The sequence below is a fragment of the Hypanus sabinus genome, chromosome 2 (genome assembly GCF_030144855.1).
Source record: "Hypanus sabinus isolate sHypSab1 chromosome 2, sHypSab1.hap1, whole genome shotgun sequence".
Lineage (NCBI taxonomy): Eukaryota > Metazoa > Chordata > Chondrichthyes > Myliobatiformes > Dasyatidae > Hypanus > Hypanus sabinus.
This window is the reverse complement of record NC_082707.1, coordinates 39,283,798-39,308,845: the sequence shown is the minus strand read 5'-3', so window position 1 is coordinate 39,308,845 and position 25,048 is coordinate 39,283,798. Positions and strand designations below refer to the sequence as shown.

At 41.4% G+C, this 25,048-nt stretch overlaps 1 protein-coding gene across 9 annotated transcripts in view; it reads right to left on the bottom strand.

Moving 5' to 3' along the window:
* LOC132377866 (protein HEG-like) overlaps nt 1–25,048 on the bottom strand; it is an 80,612-nt gene that overhangs the window by 5,207 nt on the left and 50,357 nt on the right. For 6 of the 9 annotated variants that reach the window (XM_059944306.1, XM_059944311.1, XM_059944331.1 and 3 more), the window contains 6 exons: nt 24,475–24,621; nt 23,769–23,969; nt 15,522–15,647; nt 11,235–11,351; nt 9,392–9,517; nt 2,929–3,058 (listed from right to left, as the gene is read on the bottom strand). In XM_059944306.1, coding sequence (XP_059800289.1) covers nt 2,929–3,058; nt 9,392–9,517; nt 11,235–11,351; nt 15,522–15,647; nt 23,769–23,969; nt 24,475–24,621 — 847 coding nt within the window. The remainder of the gene's footprint in view (nt 1–2,928; nt 3,059–9,391; nt 9,518–11,234; nt 11,352–15,521; nt 15,648–23,768; nt 23,970–24,474; nt 24,622–25,048) is intronic. The other 3 variants (XM_059944315.1, XM_059944347.1, XM_059944357.1) reach the window with 2 other exon arrangements.

The window sequence follows — 25,048 nt, the reverse complement described above, 5'->3', positions numbered from 1 at the left end:
GCTGGCTCAACTCCTGCAGTGGTATGTCCCTAAATGAGGAAATTACCAGAGTCCACAAATGCATTCACCTTTCACCAGTTCTTTCCTCAGGAGTTCTCTCTGTTCAGTAAGACACCAGAATCTGTAGGCTTAGGAGTAATGGGTGCTCCCATCCCAGACCTCCCAACACTGGAGGATCTTAGCAGTTTTCCTAAGGGCTGTAACTTCAGATGCTTGGTCCGCAGGTGCTTCTCTGCAGTAGTAGGAACAACCTTGATTCCGAAGCTGGGTCCTCTCATTGGTTGAGACTCTTGTGCTGGCTGGTCATTATCTGTTGTTGGGAAGTGGAACTATGGTGCTGGGCTTGGGCTAGCCCTCTTCGACCTTGTTGAGATAGTCCCATGTAGCCAGGCGATTATCGAGATTGATGGACTGATCAAATAGAGTCTCTAAGTGCTCTACCATCTCTCCCAAAGCAAGGGCAACCTTTAATTCACCTCAGAGTCCTTGCTGGTACAGAGTGGCCAAGGTCTCCCTGTTCCAGCCACACATCTTGGCCAAAGTCTGAAACTCAATTGCGTAGACGGCCACTGACCAACTATCTTGACGTACCTTCATCAGATGGTCTGGGGATTGGTTAGCCCTGGTGGGATGATGGAACACCCTCTTCATAGCATTTATGAATTCTTCCGAATCCGAGCAAATTTCTGACCTCTGCTCCCAATGCACAGTGGCCCAGACCAGAGCTGCCCTGGTCAGGAGAGAAATCATGAAGGCCACTTTTCCACACTCAGTGGGAAACCGGGGTGACTGGAGTTCAAACACCAATGAGCATTGTGTAAGGAAGCCGTGGCAAGAATCTGGGTCACTGCTGAATCTCTCCGGGGACAGAAGATGGACTGACTCCGCAATGTGACTGACAGCCTCGTCCGAGTGACTCTGGCTTCCTGCTTACGACAGTTAGCGCATGGCTCTAACTTGAAATTTTCTAGGTTCTGCCTTGAAATTTTCTCACTGTGGCTAGCCACAGCCGACAAGAGGCTCCAGTACCCCATTGGGTCCATGTTTGGCTCAGTTGTACTGTGATGAAAGGTCTAGGTGAGGATGGTAAGGACCTAGGTACGGGAGCATCTGAGACTAGACTCAAGATACAATTTTAAATATTAAAATCCAGGCAACAAAACATGGCTGCCAATTAGTGGGGTGGGCCTGAATCTTTAATGCAATCCATACTCTGGAGAATCAGAGTACCTACACCATGGAAACAGGCATGGTGGCATGTGTACTGTAACAGAAATATTATTGTTTTCTTTGTTTCCTTTTTGATAAATGCTGTTGACCAGCTAGGTAGTTCCACCATTTTCTGCTTTAGTCAGATTTCCAGAATCTGCAATATTAGTCTTTTCAATTTTTCCTGGAACACTTGGCAGAAAAAAGATTAAGTTGTCCAAGGAGTGACCAATGTTTTGAAGAAAATGAAGTATTTATTGAGGAACACTGAATTGGAAACCTCCCCCTTGCCACACAATATCCCATGATACAGATCAATGCCACCCCAAAGATCTCTTCCAATCCTTTCCAAATCCCTGGAAGCCTAACTTTACCCTGCACCAACTGACCTGTACTGAGTTCCATCCACCTCTTCACATCTCATTGGCTTCTTACCTAAATATTATTCTCCCAGCTTCCCAGTCCCTTTACTTGAAGCCAGTTTCTCACCATTTTCCCTGATTCACAAACCCCAGTCTTTATACCTGATTCAGATTGTATAAATGAATGCTGACCAACTTTGCTTCTACCACAACTGACTGAAAACCCAGTATAGGTCCTGACCAGATCAGTTACTGATCCAATGTCAGGTTTATCCCTCTGGACCTGATCCTGGTCTCCATATTTTTATCTCCAATGGAATTCAACACCTTCAGGTCCTTCTGAGGCTCTGACCCTTAACAGCACTGAAATCTCTAGCTAAAATTATTGTTGAAAATATTAACTGAAATATACATTAATAATTCAGTAACTGATCATGCTTCAGTAGTTTACAGGAAAATATACAGAAAACTATATTTTAGCAATCTTCAGAAAGGCATCATAGCCTGATGCGGAGACACTATGCCCTTGAATGGAAAATCTTACAAAAAATAGTGGATATGGTCCAGTTCATTATGGATAAAGCCCTCCCCATTGCTGAGCATACCTACATAAAGTGTTGTTGCAGGAAAGCAACATCCATCATCAGGGACTCCATCATCCAGGTGATGCTGTCTTCTCGCACTGTCATCAGGGAAAAGGTACAGGGGACTCAGGGCTCACACTGCCAGATTCAGGGACAGTTAATATCCCTGAACCATCAGACTCTTGAACCAAAGAGGATAACTCGACTTCACTTGCCCCATCATCAAAATGTTCCCACAATCAATGGATTCACTTTCAAGAATTCTTCATCTTATGTTCTTAGTTCTTATTGCTTATTTATTATTATCAGCTCTTTCTTTTTTATATTTGCACAGTTTATTGTCTTTTGCACGCTAGTTGAATGCCCAAGCTGGTGCAGTCTTCTATTGATTCTATTATGGTTATTATTCTATTATGCTTCTATTGAGCATGCCTGCAAGTAAAGGAATCTCAGGGTTGTATATGGTGACATATATGAACTTTGAACTTTGAAATGTAATAACTGAAATTAAAATGATTTGGACTGTGGTGTCTCATGTGTATCGTTTGGAATTCTTCTGTTGGGAAGTGCTATTCAATATTTCAGTATAGGAACTCAGTATAAGGGGAAAGGGCATTTACTGAAGCAGATGGTGCTAGCTTGCAGATTGTATGTGATCTCAATTGCCCCTAGAATTAAGCACCTGATTTCTATAATACTTCACTATGTTCAATTGAGGAAGGCTCAGTTTATAACTCAGAATGAACAATTAATGATAATTTTCCGTAGCATACCTGTGAAAATAAGAAGCAACCCATGTAGCATATTCTTGGAGATGTAGGAAAACCTTCTTTCTGATTTGTTCATCAGCCAAATCCAGATGCTCGCTTGTGACAGTTACCCGTAGAATAATTTTAAGTTGTACTGCAAACAGTGTAAAGATGTGATTAAGGCTAAAGTTAGTTGTGGTTAGAGTATTCTTAAAATGCTCCAGTAGTTTGAATATGGAAGATTGCATGGATACCAGCAGAGTGAATGTATGCTGCAATAAAACACGGCTTTCGTATCTATCACCCAAAGGAAGATTTCACACAGAGCAGTTAAAATGAATTTTGCAGTGAAATGAAGAAATTGTGATTCCACTTTTCTGCTGCCAAATGGTGGATTTTCCACACAGAATTGAACAAATGGCATTAGCTTAGTTATCGTGCCTTTAATTTAGCAGTGAGGAAATCAAATCAGCCTTGCTGATAATATGGAATGGATTTTCTGAATGTCTTTAGCATGGATAAATTTAAAGATGGGTGAATGTCCTTCTTAATGTGGTGGTTGGCAAAAGGCAATTAAAAAGTAAAAGGAGGTTCCATATACAATCTTCAAGTAGCAGCTAAATTAACAATTTTTGCAAACATAGAGAGTAAAGGTAAAATTTTGCATCCAGGATCTGACGCTCCATTGATTTAATTTGCATAGAATAAGGGGTAAACACCAGCTTCTGGTTGTCTGCCTTTAATGCTGTTCTAGTTCCAGTGGTTCCTGTCAGCAATTAGCTTCATGTTTTGCCATAATCACATCCATAAAGTCTAGGTTACTGTTTTCATTGCAGAAGGAATAATAATTTAACTACAAAAAATCCAATTTGGTTAATAAATAAAAATGAGCAGGTTGAGTACTCTGTATGGATGTTAAAGTAAAAATCCTAATGTGGTCAGGTGAAATGGCATTCGGTTTGACTTTAAACCATTTAACAATAAAATAAAGAGGAAAATTAAACAACCACACTCAGAACATCTAAAATTAAATATTAAGTTCATCCAACCATGCTAAATATATTATGGATAAACTTTATAAAATTAAGTATTTCATAGTCATAGATAAGTACAGCACAGAAACAGGCCATTCAGTCCATCTACTCCACGCAAAAAACATTTAAACTGCCTACTCCCATCGACCTGCACTGCGACCATAGCCCTCCATATCCCTACTATCCATGTAACTTTCTAACTTCTTTTAAACATTGAAATCAATCTCACATGCATCACTTGTTCTGGCAACTCATTCCACACTCTCTGGACACTTTGAATGAAGAAGTTTCCTCTTATGTTCACCTTAAACTTCTCACCTTTCACCCTTAACTCATGGCTTCTAGTTGCAGTTCCACCCAATCTCAGTGGAAAAGGCCTACTTACATTTGCCCTATCTATACCCCTCATAATTTTGTATATCTCCCCCAAATCTTCTATGTTCCAAGGAGAAGAAGTACCAACCTACTCAATCCTTCCTTATAACTCAAGACTTCCAGTCCCGGCAATGTCCTTGTAAGTTTTCTCTGTACTCTTTCAACCAGATGGTGTGCGCCACATGGTTCTGAAAGAGGTGGCTGAAGAGATTGTTGAGGCAATAGTAATGATCTTTCAAGAATCACCAGGTTCTGGAATGGTTCTGGAAGACTGGTGTAATGCCCTGGTTCATATTTTTACTGCAATGCTGTATTTATTTCATTTTAGCAGTTCTGTAAGAGCAGCTTGTTTTCAGTTGGCTCCATTTTCAGCTTGTTTGGGTTATTGTTGAAGATAAGAGATGGGGAGAAATGTGTGCCATCTAATTAGGATGGTCGGATTTAGTGGAGGTTTCTCTGGTGAAGGACACTAAGGCTGGGTTTGGGGCTTTTGATTGAGAGGAGGTGAAGAGGGAAGATGCAGGAGAGAAGAGGTTGTAGGATTCATCCTGGAGCGGGACTGTGATTCAATGAAGCCTGGGCTGAGATCAATGGAGGATTGGTGACTTGAAGAAACTGTAAGCTCCAGCGTGTGCACATTAGACTGTTACATTAAAAAGGGCCCTTTCTTTTCTTTACTAACCCTTTAGTCAAACTAAGAATCATAAAGATAAACTTTGAATCACATTCAATGTACTGTCTGTTATTTCATGGCACTAATTTGTAACAGGGTAGTTATGCAACATCCATGCAAACAGGGGTTTGGGGTGGGAGGGTGTCTCACTCTCACAAGTTTGGCAGGGCTGGAAATTGTCTTCCCTAGACTTAAGCAGCAAAGGAAACCAGGGAGTTGCACTAGAAAATTGCAAATGTCACTCCACTCTTCAAGAAGGGAGAGAAGCAGAAGAAAGGAAATTATAGGCCAGTTAGTCTGACCTTGGTGGTTGGGAAGATGTTGGAGTCGAATATTAAGAATGAAGTCTCGGGGTACTTGGAGGCACATGATAAGATAGGTTGTAGACAGTATGATCCTCTCAAGGGAAATTCTTGCCTGACAAATCAGTTGGAATTCTTTGAAGAAGTAACTAGCAGTATATACAAAGGACATGGTTGATGTTGTGTACTTGGATTTTCAGAAGGCCTTTGACAAGGTGCCACATATGAGGCTCCTCAACAAGATAAAATCCAATGGTGTTACAGGAAATATACTGGCATGATAGGCAGGAAGCAATGACTGAGAATAAAGGGGTCCTTTCCTAGTTGGCTGTCAGTGACTAGTGGTGTTCCTCTGGGGTCAGTTTTGGGACTACTACTTTTCACATTGTTTGTCAGTGATTTAGATAATGGAATTGATGTCTTTGTGGTAAAGTTTGCGGATGATACGAAGATAGATGGAGGGTAGGTAGTGCTAAGGAAGCAATTGCATCTGAGAGTCCAGAGGAGGTTCAAGAGAGTGATTCCAGGAATGAAAGGGTTAACATATGAGGAGGGTTTGGCAGCTTTGGGCCTGCACTCACTGGAATTTAGGGGATCTCATTGAAACCTGCCGAAAGTTGAAAGAACTAGATAAGGTGGATGTGGAGAGGATGTTTCCTGTGGTGGGGGTATCCAGAACTAAAGTGCATAGCCTCAAAATTGAGGGGCAATGTTTTAGAACAGAAGTAAGGAGGAATTTCTTTATCTTGTGGTGAATCTTTGGAATGCTCTACCACAGACAGTGGTGAGGCCAAGTCCGTGGGTATATTTAAAGCAGAAGTTGGTAGATTCCTGATTGGTTGGAGCATGGTGAGAGGGCAGGTGTATGGGATCAGCCATGATGAAATGGTGGTGCAGACTCGATGGGCTGAATGGCCTAATTCTGCTCTTACATCTTATGTCCTTATTTACATCTTTTCTGCAGGCAGGTGACCAAAACTGCACAGAATAATCCAAATTAGGCCTCACCAACGTCTTATACAACTTCAGCATAGCATCCTAACTCCTGTACTCAATAGACAAGAAAATCTGCAGATGCTGGAAATCCAAGGAACACAAACAAAATGCAGGCCAAGCAGCTTCTATGGACAGTAACAGTTGACGTTTCAGGTCAAGACCCTTCATCAGGACTGGAGAAAAAGATGAGGTGAGTGCAAGAAGATAGAGGGAGGGGAGGAAGAAGTACCCCACTGTGGTAGGTTATTGGTGAAACTAGGAGGTGGGGGGGAGGGGTGAAGTAAAGAGCTGGGAGGGTGATAGGTGAAAGAGGTAAAGGGCTGGAGAAGAGAGAATCTGATTGGAGAGGGTGGAAGACTATTGAAGAAAGGGAAGGGAGGAGGAGCTGATGGACAGTTAAGGAGATGAGGTGAGAGAGAGAAACAGGAATGGGAATGGTGAAAAGGGAGGGCCAATTACTGGATTCAAGAAATCGATGTTTATTCCATTAGTTTGGAGGCTACCCAGATGGAATAAAAGGTGTTGCGTTTCCAACCAGAGTGTGGCTTCATCACAATGGTAGAGGAGACCATGGACTAACATGTTAGAATAGGAATGGTAAGTAGAATTGAAGTTGGTGGCCAGCAGGAGATCCCACTTTTTCTGGTAGACTGAGGGTAGGTGCTCGGTGCAGCAGTCTCCCAATTTGCGTTGGGTTTTACTGATGTACAGGAGGCCACACCAGGAACACCGGATACAGACTCACAGGTGAAGTGTTGCCTCCCCTGTAAAGAACTGTTTGGGACCCTGAATGGTAGTGAGGAAGGTGGTGTAGGGGCAGGTGTTGCACTTGTTCCGCTTGTAAGGATAACTGCCAGGAGGGAGGTCAATGGGGATGGACGAATGAATAAGGGAGCTGCTTAGGGAGTGATCCCAGTGGAAAGCAGGAAGTGGTGGGGGAGAATGATGTGCTTGGTGGTGGGATCCCATTGGAGATGGCAGAAGTTACGGAGAATTATGTGCTGGATGCAGAGGCTACTGGGGTGGTAGGTGAGGACAAGAGGAACCCTATTCATGGTGTGGGAGCAGGAGGATGGGGTGAGGGCAGACGTGCACAAAATGGAAGAGAGGAGGGCTATAGTTCTCTTACCCTGCTCCTCCACAAACCTGCCTAGACACATTGTTTCCACTTGTTCCTGCCCTACTGAACTTATATCTGCATACCTTGACTCTGTTTTATTCCCCCTGGTTAAGCCCCTTCCTACCTACGTCCATGACTCTTCACATGCTCTGGACTTTTTCAAAAACTTCAAGTTCCCTGGCCCTGATTGTCTCATTTTCACCATGGACATCCAGTCCCTATACATCTCCATCCCCCATTAGGAGGGCTCTTCACTTCTTTCTAGATAACAGACCCAACCTGTTCACCTCCATCACCATCTCCTCCACCTGGCGGAACTAGCCTTTACTCCCAGTCATTTCTTCTTTGGCTCCTCCTTCCAAACCAAAGGTGTAGCCATGGACACTCACAAGGGTCCCCGCTATGCCTGCCTTTTTGTCAGCTATGTGGAATAGTCTATTTTCCAAGCCTACATAGGTATTGCTCCCCAACTTCTCCTAAGTTGCATTGATGACTGCATTGGGGATGCTTCCTGCACCCATGCTGATCTCGTCATCAACTTTGCCTCCAACTTCCACCCTGCTCTCAAATTTACCGTGCATTTCCGACACCTCCATCTCCTTTCTTGATCTCTCTGTCTCTATCTCTGGAATCAGTTTATCTGCTAACATCTTTTATAAACCCTCTGATTATCACAGCTACCTTGACTATAGCTGTTCCCACCTTGTCACTTGTAAAAAATGCCATCCCCTTCTCTCAGTTCCTCAGTCTTCACTACATCTGCTCTCAGGATGAGGCTTTTCATCCCAGAGCTAATGAGATGTCCTCCTTCTTCAGAGAAAGGGCTTTCTTTCCTCCACTATGAAGGTTGCCCTCAACTGCATCTCTTCCATTTCTTGCATGTCTGACCTCACCCCATCCTCACCCTAATAGGGATAGGGTTCCTCTTGCTCCCACCCCATTGCTTCCACATCAAGTTCTCCATAACTTCCACTGTCTCCAACCAGACCTTAACACCAAGCACATCTTTCCCTCCTCCCGACTTTCTGCAAGGATCTCTCCCTATGTGGCTCCCTCGTCCATCTATCCCTCTCCACAGATCTTCCTCCTGACACTTACCCTTGCAAGTGGAACAAGTGCTATACCTTTTGTCCCTTGCAATTCTTTTGCTCTGAACATATCTGTAGAATCCCTTTGATTCTCCTTCACCATGCCTGCTAGGGCAACCTTGTGCCTCGATAGAAAACATGCAAGTAAATAGTGACAGTAACAGCAGAAGATGAATTGTATATGTCCATGCTGAGGATGTTCTGACAGCTGCAGTAAATGCTTCCACATATATGGATGCAGGTTCATTCACAGTATGCCATGTTGGTCACATATGCATCAATATCTGAAGAAGAAGATTGAATTAAACCTTACTGAAACAAATACAAAATCATTGGAAAACTCAGCCAGTCAAACAGCAGCTGTGGAAAGAGAAACCAGTTTAAATTTTGACTTAAAGATCCTTCTGCAGAACTGGGGGAAGAGTGAAGAGTTGACCATATTCAAGACAGAGTTGGACGCGATGAGTGAGGTGTCAAGCAAAAAACTGTAGGAGATAAATTAAGACAGATTAGGTAATTAGGGGTATTGACTGTTGACAAGAGTTGAGCAATAACTTTCACATTACTTATGTCAAGGCCATCGGCCTATAATTTTCTGGTTTACTTTTTGAGCATTTCTTAAACAGTGATCATTGGAAATGATTCTATCACATGTTCTATCAGTCTCTACTCTCTACTCAGTAAGACTAGCATTAACAACTGACTAATAATTGATGACATAGACAAACACTTTCTTCAACTCCCGAATGAAAATATCCCTGTTACATCAGAAGGTTGGAGTAATTTTTTGATTATTGAAGAGGACAAAAGCTTGCTTTGATGGGATCATACAGCCTAATCAGAAATTATATCAAAAAATCATTGATTTCAGAGAATCTACGTGTTTGAAAATTTCCTACCATCGCAAAACGAAGGATTGGTCAAGTCATTGCTGAAGCCAGGATTACATAGGCACATGAAGCTTCCGTATGTGTTGATGCAGGTTTGATCACAGTTTGATGTGTTTGTGGCACATTCATTGACATCTGGAAGAAAATGTCCATTATTTCATAAAGCTGGACAGTGCCAAATTTCATCAAATTTAATACATCATCATGTAGTATGTTAAGTTGCTCTCTCTAAAAATAAATTTTTTGATGCTCTCTTCCTGAAATATACTACCTTGCTTTTATAAAATTTGAAATATATGCTTGATATTTCTTCCTAGAATTGACTTAACATGGCATTATGTGACCAACACGGTATTATTGAGGTCTGCAGTGTCATCCCTACTATACAAACTCAAGAATATTATAATGCCAAATGAAGACCTGTAGATTGTGTAGGCAAAATAGAATCACTAGGTAAAGTATTTGCCTGGATACTCTGAAGTACCCTCATGGATGCATTAAATAGAGACAGCAGCAAGACTAACTACCATTCCAGTCACTAGATTCAGATTCTACCAACTTGGTATTATATATCTTCCAGAGTAAAGTGTGCCTGCAGTACTCTATTGTGAGAGGTTGGTTTGAGGAGATCCTGCAGCCACATGTCCAATTTTACCTAGGCTGTGGCAGGGAAAAGAGGGCAGGAAGTGATTTTGAATGAAAGAAAAAAGGGGTGGTTTGAAACCAGACAGCTACAGGTTGGGGAATGGAGGGTAAGGGGGAATAAACCCATGGGCTAGTTGGAGAAGAGATGGTATCATACAGGAGCAGATTATATGATGGAGGGTGGAAATCGGAGACTGCCATCTTAGCCAGGGAAGAAGAGAAATGGAGATTGTATTGCATTGGCTATGGAATTAGGGAATGGAAAACTGGATACTATTAAAGTCAGGAAATGGTATAAGATTGGACACTGAGTAGGAAGAAGGTGGTTTGGAGACAGATTGGATAATGTTCAGAGGTGTGGGTGATGCACCATCAATAACTCACTCTGAGACGTAAGGCGAGATATCAGCTTTTATTGACTGGAAGAAGGAACAAACAGTGAGTGACCACCATACTACATCCTGGAGACTGAGAGGCCGGGTTCAGGCCTTGATCGCCTTTATACAGGGGTCTGTGGGAGGAGCTACAGGAGCAGTCAGCAGGGGGAGTGTCCAGACAGGTATATGTAGTTCACCACAGTGGGAGAGGTGATAAGAGACTGTCACTTAATAAGGTTAGAGTTGAGGTTGAATTGGAGACTTTATGATTGCACAGAATGAGACTGAGATTGGAGCTCAGGGAAATGAGGGGCTGATGTGGTCAGTGATCTAATACCAGCAGACTGGAAAGTGCCGGGTGCGATCAGAGGCCAGCAGCGAGATGTGGGATGGGGAATGGGAGTCAGTTGTGTGGATAGCTGAGGAGATAGTAAGGAAAGTATCAGGGAAAATCTGAGCCAGGGCTGGGTTATTATCAGGTTTGGTTGTGGACCTGAATCATGACAGGGTAAAAGATTGTTGTGGGATCAGGAGCAAGATCAAAGGGCGTTGGGATTGTGTGGTTGAAGCAAACCTAACGATGACTGTTAGATCCTTGACAAATAGTTGACTCATTTGCGAGGAATACTTGCCTATTGCTAAAATTTGGCTGTTTGCATCTGGACCAAGTTTTGTCCAAATTTCTCTGTAGTGCTCTAAAAGGATCATTAAATACCCACTGAACTGACCCAAAAACGGTAACTAGGCTCCGATGGTGAGAGCAGCATCATGCAGACAAGTTTCTATTCCACAGTTTTGAATTTATCAATTATAGAGGATCCACATCCTACCAGTACAATAGTTGTCAATTACTGTGAAGCCAGTCAAACATCTGCACACGTAGCTTCCAACCGTGTTGATGCAGAGTTGTTGACAATTATGTGTGTATCCTGCACATTCATCAATGTCTGGAAAGAAACAGCCAATCATTTAGTCATTTGGTCATACATTGTCATATTTCATCATGCTTTAAACGCACCATCATCCACCACAGTGTGTCAAATTCTTTTGTATGGTGACTACAAATTTCATTGTTGTCCACCTGCAAAATACCAACAACATTACAGAGCTTGACAAAGTGGATGGGGATGTGGAAGCTGCAGCAACAACAACGATAGCCTGGGGAAGTTTTGGTCAAGTGAGATCTTTGAAGTGAGACCAAGACTCGATGCACAAGAGAAAGAGAAAAAGCACAAATCACGCAATCAATTGAAGTGAACAACAGCATTCCGAATCAGAATTGAGTCCTCAGATTCGAACCCTGGAGAAACCCACAGTAGGCCCAAAGGCTCACTCATCAGTTCATCATATTAGCAGCATGGAGCACAGCAACCGGGCAGTCTTCATAGAGCCAGTGCCGTGGTTATAGCGATCACGGTGATTGAGTGAAATCGGCTCTTGTCCTGATGACACCGATTTTTTAGTCCATCTGAGCCAGTGTTTGAATGGATCTCACAATGGAACAGCGAAAGGCTTCAGTGCCATGGAAAGAGGAGTGAAGATCGCAGAGAGTGAGTGAAATTGGCTCTTGCCTCCAATCTAGGCCAGCATTTAATTTATCCAAACAGCATAAGGTACCTCACACTGGGATCTGGACACTGGACCTAGACCTAGAGCTGTCTGCACCACTCTCTGTAGAGTTCTGCAATTTAGGGAGGTACAGTTCCCATACCAGGCAGTGATGCAGCCAGTCAGGATGCTCTCAATTGTGCCCCTGTAGAAAGAACTTGGGGATTCATGCCAAATTTCTTCAACCATCTGAGGTGAAAGAGGTGCTTTTGTGACTTTTTCACCACACAGCTGGTGTGTACAGACCTTATGAGATCCTCGGTGACATGTATGCCAAGGAACTTATAGCTGTTCACCCTCTCAGCCCCAAATCCATTGATGTCAACAGGGGTTAGCCTGTCTCCATTCCTCCTGTAATCCACACCCAGCTCCTTTGTTTTTGCGGCATTGAGGGAGAGGTTCTTGACATCACTGTGTCAGGGTGATGACTTCTTCTCTGTAAGTATTGCCACTCCAACTGCAACAAACCTTCTTGCCTCATCCTCTGAAGTCGCCTTGCCAATGCTCACCCTTCACTGTTTGCGGTGATAATTTAATATAATTTACCACAGAAAAAGCATTTTTACTGATGTACAATTTACATATACACTTACTTACTTTACTTTATTGTCACCAAACAATTGATACCAGAGCGTACAATCATCACAGTGATATTTGTTTCTGTGCTTCGCACTCCCTGAAGTACAACTTGAAGTAAATATAATAAAAATAAAATAAAATAAAATAAAATAAAAATATAATAAAAATTATGTCATAATTGGAAAATAGAAAAGGGAAAGTAAGGTAGTGCAAGTCAGGTCCGGATATTTGGAAGGTACGGCCCAGATCCGGGTCAGGATCTGTTCAGCATTCTTATCACAGTTGGAAAGAAGCTGTTCCCAAATCTGGCCATACGAATCTGGTCGTACGAAATGACAATTTACAATAATCATATCTGTAACTGATAAGCCAATTCTGTGTAAAAATAATTCTTTACTGTTCAGACTTCAGAGCAGTGTGGGTGACAGGGACCCATGCGCTTCTCCTTAGAGTAATAAAGTACATCACAGAAACGGGCCTTTTGGCCCATCTAGTCTGTGCCAAACCAATTAAACTGCCTACTCCCATTGACCTGCACCAGAACAAGCCTTCCTTGTGCACAAGTAAAATAAAAAGAATGCTTGAGTCTTGAAAGTGCATGTGTTCTGGCGCCAGTTATTTTAGTTTATTTTATTATTGGTGACGGCAGTCACTTCAACAGGGAGTATGAGTTATAACGTTGATATTTCTCACATCAAGCTATAAAATTTCCACTTACTATACATCTATTAAGAACAGAAGCACTAGGAACTTGCCAGTTAGCAATTACAAAATGTAGTTCAGGAAACATTTTGTGTGTGTTGCTCTGGATTTCCAGCACCTGCAGAAACCTGTGCTTATGAAATTTACTTCAAGTTTCTTTCCGTAGACAGTGAAACGATTCCTCCTTTGAAAGGCCACAGAAGATGATAATAAATCTTCTGTTATTCGTTATTTTGATCAAATATTATTGAATAAACAAACAAGACGCTGGAGAAACTCAGATTGTGTCAGTGGACTGATGAAGGGTCTCAACTTGAAACATCAACAGTCCATTAACTTCACAAATGCTGAGTTCCTCCACTTTCTTCTTTGTTGCTCCTGATTCCAATATCTGCATTTGCCTGAGTCTCCCTTGATGAACAAAGCCTTGCAAATTTTACAGGCCTGTGAGTACAACTGGATGGAGTATTTACCTAGAAACCCAGGTGCTCTATAATTGATACCATTCTCTTGTATGTTGGCATATTAATCAATTAAACAATGTGCCCACAATAGATCTTGATGCATGACTCATTACCAGATTGTTATGTACTTTGAAAAGTAAAAAAAGAAATTTTGTTTGTCCTCAAGATACTAAAGTGCATTCAAATTACACATCATATTATAGCTATTATTTATGTAAAAAATAGAATCTGCAAGTAGATAAACTGTGTAGTAGATAAATGTTTTTTTGCAGAAGTAACAGGGCATATCGACAACTTAAATAGTTCCCATTTATTGCATCTTCTAAAAGAATTATTGAACTTAACCTAGTACATCAGATTTTGACATCTTTAATGTATTACTATTACATAAATTGCCATAAGTAGACAATGTTTTTTTTGTTATAACAATGAACTCTTTGTGTAATTATCACATCATCTGATTGTGGTATTTTGAAGAGGAAGATTTGAAACTTGAAAGAGGTGAAAGCAGATTGGTTGCCAATTATACAGCAGTTGTTATCTTATCTGTGAGGCGTTCTGAGGAATGGGCGTCCAATACATATTTCGGATTTTCCTCACTCGCAGAAAATGTAATATACACACAGCCCACTCTATTCTTCCTATGCCTAATTAAGTGATCACAAAGCCATGGTCTTTTGCTGCTGTAGCCCATCCACCTCAAGGTTCAATTTGTTGTGTATTTAAAGATGCTCTTCTGCACAACACTGTTGTAATGCGTAGTTATTTGAGTTACTAGTTACTGTCAACTTCCTATCAGTTTGAACCAGTCTGGCCATTCTCCTCTGACCTAACTTTCATTAACAAGATATTTTGCCCACAGAACTGCCACACACTCACATATTATTTTTCGCTTTTTGTACCATTCTCTATAAACTTTAGGGACTGTTGTGGGTGGAAACACCGTATCAGCAGTTTCTGAGATACCCAAACCACCCCACCTGGCACCAATAATCATTCCATGGTCTAAGTCACTTAGATCACATTCTGTCCCCATTTATTTGTTTGGTCTCAACAACAACTGAACCTCTTGACCATGTTTGTATGCTTTTCTGCATTGAGTTGCTTTCACATAATTGCCTGATGGGATATTTGCATTAATGAGCTGGTGTACAGGTGCACTTAATAAAGTGGCCTCCAAATGTATCTGTAAGTAGCTGAATGATTCCTCAATCTAGTGACCTTTCTCTTTGGAGTGAAGGTGTATAAGGGGTAACTTGATAGCGGTATAAAAGATGTATGAGGCTTAGATCAAATGGAAAGCTAGAGGCTTTTTCCCCAGGTGGAAATAGCTAACACAAGCAGGGAGGGGTTTAAGATGACTGGAGGAAAGTATGGGGGGGATGTCAGAGGTAAGTTATTTACACAGAGAGTGGTGGGTGCGTGGAACATCCTTCCGGTGGTTGTGGTCGAGGCAGGTACATTAGGGGCATTTAAGAAACTCTTACAAAGGCACTTAGGTGATAGAGAAATAGAGGGCAATGTAGGAGGGGAGGATTAAATTGATTTTAGAGTAGGTTTAAAGTTCATCACAACATCGTGGGCTGAAGGGTCTGTATTGTGCTGAGATGTTCTATGCTCTGTGTCCTATGTTGTGGGAACACATTTGGTAAAACCAATTAATATAGATTATTCTGACCAAAGGACACAAAACTTCATCAGTAAACCATTTCCCACTGATCTGCTTATGCTACAGGAGGATGTACATGCTTGAAGATTTCCTACCATCACAAAGGGTGTTGTTGGCTTGGTTGACAGTGAAACCATTCCTACATTTGCAGGTGTAGCCTCCATTTGTGTTGATGCAGATTTGCTGACAGTTTGATGTGTTGGTTGCACATTCATCGATGTCTAGAGAGAAAAAACAATTATTCTTTTGTGTGATATTACACTCCATCCGCTGCCACAATATGTCAAATTCCAATTCCATAGTTGTCCACGTTCAAAATACTAACTCAATGTTATAGAGCACGGCAAAGTAGACGGGTAGCATGAGCTAAAATGTTTTTAGTTATAAGAGGTTATAATATTTCCTACTTAATTTATTATGAAAACAGGATCATTGAGAAATTGCCAGTTGGGACTTGCAAAACACAATCCAAATAAACTTTCTTACATTGATATACCACAATAATTTTCATGAGGTCTGAAGTGGAACCATCTCTACTTGAAGGCCACAAAATATAACTATGAATATTCTCCTAAACATTAAGCTGAATGAAGCCTCACAGATTGTACAGGCCAGTGAGAACCACTGGATGGAGCATTTTCCTAGAAACCGAGGCACATTATCTAATGCATGATTCATCACCAGATTTTTATATACTTTCACAGGTTCTATTTGAAGCTTTGTTTCTTTCCAAAATATTAAGCTGTGTTACAATTACACAACAGAAGTATAGGCATTATTTATGTAAAGAAAAGTACATTTGTCACACATTCACTGTTATTTCCCTTCTATTTTAGTGTATTTCCCTTCCCTTGTATTGTTGTCACATTGTGTGTGTGTGTGTGTGTGTGTGTGTGTTCATATGTGAACATCTGTGTTCATGGAGGGCAACTGGTAGAGCAACTGCCTCACAGTGCCAGAAATCCAAATTTGGTCCTGACCAATGTTCCTTCTAATTTGTAATGACCAGTGTGCCCAAAAATCTTGTGCTGTGCATTTTTTTTGTCCAGTGACATGTGCACCCTGAATAACTTCTTCATTAAAAACAGTATAAATAAGCCAGTTCTAAAATCTGCAGACAAATCATCACAAACTTCATGTTGTCAACACTGTCTGCCTCAGAAACCGGAAAAGGAAATGTGATTCTGTATGATCCACAAAATATACTCAACATGCCAATGAGGTGGAGGGTGACAACCTTTTGTGCATAGTTGAAATTACTTTGTGCACTGGTAGCATGAGATGTGTACGCATTGGTCCCGACCTTCAGTGCTGTCCTTGTGGACTTTGCACATTCTTATTGTGGGTTTTTCCAGACTCATCCCACAGCCATAAGATGTGTGGGTTGATTGGTTAATTGGCCATTGAATATTGCCTGCATTGTGTAGATGAGTAGGATCTAGAGAGAATTGATGAGAAAGTGGGGACCAAAAATTAATGGGATGAGAATAGGATTAGTGTAAACAGGTGACTGATGGTTGGCATGGACACAATGGTTTAAAAGGCTATGTTGTGTCCTTCTATGACAATGTGTCCATGGTTTGGCTGATGGTTATTCTACAGTTTACTTCTTAAACATCCTTTTACAGAAGTTTCTGGAAACACACCGATGTCCAAAATGGAAGCGCCTACAAAAAGTGGCGGATACAGCCCAGGAAAAGCTGTCCCACCATTGAGTGCATCTACAAGGAGCACTGCCTCAGGAAAGGAGCATCCATCATCAAGGTCATGCTCTCTTCTTGCTGCTGCCTTCAGGAAGGAGGTACAGGAGCCTTAAGCCCCCACATCAGCAGGTTCAGGAACAGTTATTAACCTTCACCCATCAGGCTCCTGAACCAGTGTGGATATCTTCACTCTCCACCACACTGAACTGATCACTGAACACAACCAATGGACTCACTTTCAAGGACTCTACAACTCAGGTTCTCAGTATTATTTATTTGTTGGCTTGTGTGTATGTATTTCCATAGTTTGGCTTCTTTTGCACAATGGTAGTGGGGTCATGGAGTCATAGAGTCATTGAGAAGTACAGCATAGAATCAGGCCCTTTGGCCCATTTAGTCCATGCAAAACCATTTAAACTGCCTACTCCCATCGACCTGCACTGAGACCATTGCCCTCCATATCCATGTAACTTTCCAACTTCTTTTCAACATTGAAATCAAGCTCACATGCATCAATTGTGCTGGCAGATCATTTCACACTCTCACAATCCTTTGAGTGAAGAAGTTTCCCTTCATGTTCCCCTTAAACTCCACACCTTTCATCCTTAACCCATAACCTCTAGCTGTAGTCTCACACAACCTCAGTGGAAAATGCCAGCTTGCATTTACCTTATCTATACCCCTCATAATCTTGTATACCTCTATTAAATTTCCTCTCAATCTTCAATGTTCCAAGAATACAGTCCTAACCTATTCAAGCTTTCCTTTCAACTCAGGTCCTCCAGAGCTGGCAAAATCCTTGTAAATTTTTTTTGTACTCTTTCAAATTTGTTTACATATTTCCTGCAGTAAGATGTCCAAAACTGCACACAATACTTCAAATTAGGCCTCACCAATGTCTTATACAATTTCAACATAACCTCCCATCTTCTGTACTCAATACATTGATTTATAAAAGTCAATGTGCCAAAAGCTTTCTTTATGACCTACCTACCTGTGACTTCACTTTCAAAGAACTATGTGCCTTTATTCCCATTTCTCTTTGTTCTACCAAACTCCTCAGTGCCCTACCATTTACTGTTTAAGACCTACCCTGGTTGGTTTTACCGAAGTACAAAACCTCACACTTGTCTGCATTAAGTACCATCTGCCATTTTCCTAGTTTATGCAGATTCTTCTGCAAGCCACGATAGCCTTGCTCACTGTCCACTACACCCCAAATCTTGATGTCATCTGCAAATTTGCTGATCCAGTTAACATTTTCATCCAGGTCATTGATATAGATGACAAACAACAAAGAACCCAGCACTGATTGCTGTGGCACACCACTAGTCACAGGCCTCCAGTCAGAGAGGCAACCCTCTTCTAGCACTCTCTGGCTTTTCCTATAAAGGCAATGTCCAATCCAATATCATACCTCATCCTTAAATGCCAAGCGACTGAACCTTCTTGACTAACTTTCCATACGGGAACTTATCAAATGCCTTGCTAAAGTCCATGTAGACAACATCCACTGCCTTGCTTTCATCCACTTTCCTAGTAACCTCCTCGAAAAACTCTGTAAGATTGGTTAGACATGACCTACCACACACAAAGCCATGCTGGCTATCCTTAATCACTCCACGTTTATCCAAATACTTATACATCCAGTCCATTAGATTACTTCCAATAACTTTCCCACAACTGATGTCAGACTGGCATTGTGGTCACTGGATGCAATGTGTTGCCCTACACAAACTTCTGACACCTGCCCTGTCTCATTCTCTGGTTCTCATCCTCCTGCAACTCTAGTTTAAACCCCACTGAGCAGCATTAACAAACCTTCCTGCCAGGATATTAGTCCCCCTCCAATTCTAATGCAAACTGTCCCTTTTGTGCAGGTCTTACCTACCCTGGAAGAGTATGCAGTAATCCAAAAATCATATGCCCTCCTTTCTGCACCACTTCTTTGTGAGGTGTTCATTGATTCTATTGCAGGGGTGGGCAAACTTTTTGACTTGTGGGCCACAAAGGGTTCTAAAATTTGACAGGGGGGCCGGACCAGGAGCAGATGGACGGAGTGTTTTGGTAATACACCTCATAAGAGAAAATAAAATATCATGGGATATGTAGAAAACATGTGCTTTAATTTCAATTGAAAATGAACAAATGCATTACAACAAAATATCTGTCTTTGAAGTCCCATGGTATTTAGCTATTTATTGAAATGACTTTTAAAACACTGAAAATTAAATGAATAAAATACAGCTTTTTTAAATAGTAACAGTTATTATTTTAAAGCACTGAAAATTCTGTTATCCTTCAAGATATTATCATCATCACTCTCCTCCTGCCTGTCTTTATTTCAAAAACGGTAGGAGATGTAGGTCTACTTGTCCTGCTCCTTCTTATTCAATTGTCCCCTGTGCCAAAACTCAACAACGACCAGCACAAGGACAGAACAGTGACAGCGCGCCAGTATGCGGAGCGCGTTATTTGATCTGGAGCGCATTTTTTATTTTGAGAACGTACGTGCACCTGCGCACTACTCATGTCCATCACTTAACAGAAATGACATGTAACATGTAAGGCTTATTGAAAAAAATATTTTCAAATGCATTTTTTACATAACACAACGAAGAAACTTATTTTTAATTTCAGTGGGAACAGTGTTGTTGGTCTCCCTTTTTAGCCAGCGCATCAAAGTCTGGATTTAGTTTTGTTGTGGCGATTCTCAGGATGGATCTGAGGTGTTGGTCAGTTAACTTGGATCTGTGGCTGGCTTTGTTGATGTTCATGACGCTGAACGCCTGTTCACACAAATAGGTCGAGCCGAACAAAGAGTAAAGCGCAAATGTGGAGTAATACGCTGCACCTCAACAAAGGTCAATGTGTAGCGGTGTGCTACATGCAGCAGTAAAATTATGACACAGAGTCGGTAACTGCAGTCGAAGAGAAAAACTTTATTCGAAATCCCCAGCCTCACTTTTAAGCCTCCCTCAACCTGCCCCCTGTGGTGCAGAGGCTCCAAAGCTCTGTGCTCGCAAATCCCCGCAGGCTATCTCCCTTAGCCGGAACGCTGGCTAATTGTGAGCCAGTTCGGATGTACCAGGAGATGGGTCACCACGAATGTATATAGAGTGTGTCATCTATTGGGAAAACACCAGAATTGCGGGGAAAAAACGTTAACAAGGTTTATTAATATAATTTCATCAAGTTCTGCGGGCCGGATTAAAAAGCTTAACGGGCCGCATATGGCCCCCGGGCCGTAGTTTGCCCATGCCTGTTCTATTGTATTTCTTTATGCTGTGAATTCCTGTGAAAATTAATCTCAGGGTAGAATATGGTGAAATATATGTACTGTGATAATAAATTGACTTTAAACTTTGAACCTAAATTCCAACTGATGTCATACCAGGGTTTTATGGAGCTGCAAAATACCTCTCCGCTCTCGATCTCAATCCCTTGAATAATGAAGGCCAACACAACATATGCCTTCTTAACAACCCTATCAACTTGTGGGGCAAATTTGGAGATCTATGGACGTAGACTCCAAGATGCTTCTGTTTTTCCAAAATGAATCTCTACATGCTTTTTTGGTTGAAATCCATTTGCCACTTCTCAGCCCAGCTCTGCATCCTTTTTATGTCTTGTTGTAACCTACGACAAGCTTCTGCACTATCCACAACACCACCAACCTTCGAGTCATCTGCAAATGTACTAACCCAGCACCCTCCACTTCCTCATCCATATCATTTATATATCTCACAAAGAGCAGGAGTCACAAAACAAATCTATGCTGAACACCACAGTTCGCTGACCTCCAGACAGAATATGCTCAATTTATATCCATCCACTGCCTTCTATGTACAAACCTGTTCTGAAACATGCAGCCAAACTTCCCTGGATCACATACCTCCTGATTTTCTGAATAAGCCCACCATGAAGAAGCTTATTTAAAACCCTATTAAAATACATATTCACCACATTCACTGCTCTACCTTCATCTATTTGTTTTGTCACATCCTCAAAGAATTCAATCAGCCTTGACCTGTCTCTCACAAATCCATGCTGACTATCGCTAGACTAAGCTTCCCCAACTGCTCTTAACTCCTGTCTCTAAAAATCTTCTCCAATAGTTTGCCCATGACTCATTGGTCTATAACACCCAAGATTATCCCTATGACCTTTCTTGAACAAAGAAATAACATTTGCCACCCTTCAGCCATCTGTTACCACTCCTGTGACAGTGAAGGTGCAAAGATCATTCCAAATATGCAACAATCTCTTCCCTCACTTCCCATAGTAGCCAGGGATATATCCCGTCTGCCTCATGGGATTTATCTATCCTAATATTTTTCTGAAGTTCCAGTACATCCTCTTTCTTCATGTTGACATGTTCAAGCCTATCAGCCTGTTTTATGTTGTCTTCACAAATGTCAAGGTCCCTCTCACTAGCACAAAGAATTAATTGTGGACCTCCCCAACTCCTTCAACTCTGGCACTTTTCCTCTTCCATCCCTGATCTGTCCTACTCTCACACTAGTTATCCTTCTGTTCTTCACATATGTATAGAATGTTTTAGAGTTTTCTTTAATCCAATTCACCAAGCTGTTACATACCCCCCCTTCTAGCTTTCCAAAGTCTATTCTGCAAATCCTTCCTGGCTACCTTATAACTCTCCAGAGCCCTATGTGATACTTGCTTCCTAAACCTTAAGTAAGCTTCTTTCTTCCTTTAGACTAGATGTTCCACATTTCTTGTCAACCATAGTTCCTTCACACTACCATCCTTTCCCAGCCTCAGTGGGACAAACTTATCCAGAAGCTCATGCAAGTACTCCCTAAACAACCTTCACATTTCTGTTGTGCATTTCTCTGAATATATTGTTCTGAATTTACAGTGCCAGTCCCTGCCTAATAGCATCATGATTTCCCCTCCCCCAATTAAATACTTGCCCATATCATCTGCTCCTATCCCTGTTCAAGGCTGTAGTAAAGTTCAGGGAATTGTGGTTACTATCTCTGAAGTGCTCACCCACCAAAGGATCTGACACTTATCAGGCTTATTGCCTAATATCAGATCCTCCTCTTGGCCTGCGTACATATTCTGTCAGGAATCCTTCCTGGATACATAGAAACATAGAAAACCTACAGCACAATACAAGCCCTTCGGCCCACAAAGCTGTACCAAACATGTCCTTACCTTAGAACTACCTAGGCTTACCCATAGCCCTCTATTTTTCTAAGCTCCATGTATCTATCCAGGAGTCTCTTAAAAGACCCTATCGTTCCTGCCTCCACCACCGTTGCTGGCAGCCCATTCCATGCATTCACCACTCTCTGCATAAAAAACTTAGCCCTGACATCCCCTCTGTACCTGCCTCCAAATTCTAACACCTAACAAATTCTGCCCTCTTGCACTAAGGAGCTGCCAATCTGCATTAGGAAAGTTGAAATCAACCATGACAACACTGTTATTTTTTGCACCCTTCCAAAATCTGCCTCCCAATCTGTTCCTCAGTGTCTTGTTGCTATTCTGATGTCTATAGAATACTCCCAACAGAGTGATTACTCCCTTCCTGTTTCTGACTTCCATCCACACTGACTTGGTAGACAATCCCCCCAGGATATCTTCCCTTTCTTCAGCTCTAATACTTTAACTAATTTACAATACCACTCCCTTACCTCTTTTACTTTCCTACCTGTCCCTTTTGAAACATCTAAACCAAGGAACATCCAGCAGCCTTTCCTGCCCTTGTGGCAGCTAAGCCTCTGTTAATGGCCATGATGTCATAGTTATATGTACTGGCCTATACTCTAAATTCATACCCTATACCTGATACTTCTTGCATTAAAATAGACACTTCAACCGATCCAACTGATGGCAATTTTGTGCTGTCAATGGCCTATCCTTCCTCGCAGTCTCTCTACACACTACGTCTACCTATATAACAACTGCCCCATCTTTGGACCTATCACTGAGGCTCTCATCACCTTGCCAAACTAATTCAAACCCTCCCCAACATCTCGAGCAAACACCTGCAAGGATATTGATCTCCCTTGAATTCAGATGTATTCCATCATTTTTGTATAGGTCAAACCTTCTGCAGATGAGATCCCAATGATCGAGAAATCTGAAATTCTGCTCCCTGCTTTAAATCCTCTGAGATGTCGCTGACCATGGCACCTGGGAGGCAACATATCATCTGGGAGACTCTTTCACATCCACAGAATCTCCTGTCGGTCTCCAAGCTGTTGAATCCCCTATCACCGGTGGTCCCCTTTTCTTCCACCTTCCTTTAGAGCCATAGAGCCTGGGTCAGTGCCAGAGACTTATGAATCGACTTCCAAGATGTGGTGAACATCAGTATAGAAACTAACATTGATGTCAGTTGAGAAGCCGTTATTGGATTTGCAGCACAGGACAGAGCTGGATTCCTGTTGATTTTATTAACAATTTTCATTATAGAGGTTTAATTTACTTGTATCTTATCTTTATATTAAGAATGCCACCTATATAAATGACAGAGCAGACGTGGGAGTGAATGTTCTCTCACAAGGTGCAGGCTCATCACCAATCATTTTACTTGGTTTTATTTGTAAATTTTGAAGTGAATCCGGTGCAAAATGGCTGTTGAAACCATTATCTGATACTCACCAGGTTCTGTTGTTGTGGAACTGACAGCCGTTGTTGTAGACGTTGTGGATTCACTTGTTAAAGGTTGGGTGGAGATGTCAGCAGTTGATGGTGTCATTGTGTCTGCTGTACTTGTTATGAAGATTGGTCTGGTAGTTGACGACTGAGAAGGTGCTGTAGATGTCTCAGTACTTTGATTTATTCCTGAAACAAACGACGTAACTGCAAAAATAACATGAATACAGTGATCAGTCTCTTTACTTAGCATGTAACAATGAGAAATAAAGCACAAATTTCTAATCATCATGTTGTTCTGTATCAACAGTTCGTGTGGGGTAATTTGTGGTTATTAAGTACAGATAATGCGTTATCACAGTCCAGTTCAATCCTTTCAAGTTGCTGTTGGAGCAAGAGAGTGACTCTATTGCTGAATCTGTGCTTATACGGCCACTCGATCAAAATAGGAAATGACTGCAGTGATATAACTTATGTTTTAATTGCAATGGTATTCTCCAGTGTCTTTAGAAACTTAGCAATGAAAACAAATTCCATTTGGAAAGGTCAACACAGGCATTCTCACAAAACAAATATTGCTGATCATTCATGCAGTATATTGACTGATGAAGGTCTGAGAATTAATATTTTTATATGATTGTGGTTGTGTTATTTAGTTTTTGCGTTTCCCTGGGAACAGTCAGCAGGTGATGCCTGAAGAAAACTTGCTTACTGCTTGCTGATAACGTTGAGATAACTGTTGATACTTCGGCTCTATCTGTAGATTCAGTTGTTGAAGTCTGATCGGTGCTTCCTGTAGATGTTGACTCTGCTGTACTGCTTGTTCCTGGCATTGATATCAAGGCAGGGGCTGTAGGCACTAATTTACAGGCATAGACAACATGATATCAGTAAAGGTATAGTGGGAAGTCTGCTATGACTACCTAATATAACATCTGTGAGTACTATTGTTAGTTCATGTTGCCACTTCAGTGGAGTTTATTCTGTTCTTACATAATGAGCTTCATGAGTATGTTTTAAGTTCCACATCACTGTCATGAACTTTGCAGTGTAACCATTACAAAATGGCTATTGAAGACATTATCTGATACTCACAAAGTGGCATTTTTGTGGAAGTGCCAACTGAAGTTGTAAATGTTGTGGAATCACCTGTTAATATTAATAATAGGTACTATATTGATCCCAAATGGAAATTGTTTAGTTATAGCAGCAACATTTAAAACACACATAGTAATAATAATAAATATACTAAATATTAACTAATAATAAAGTACAGAATAATAATA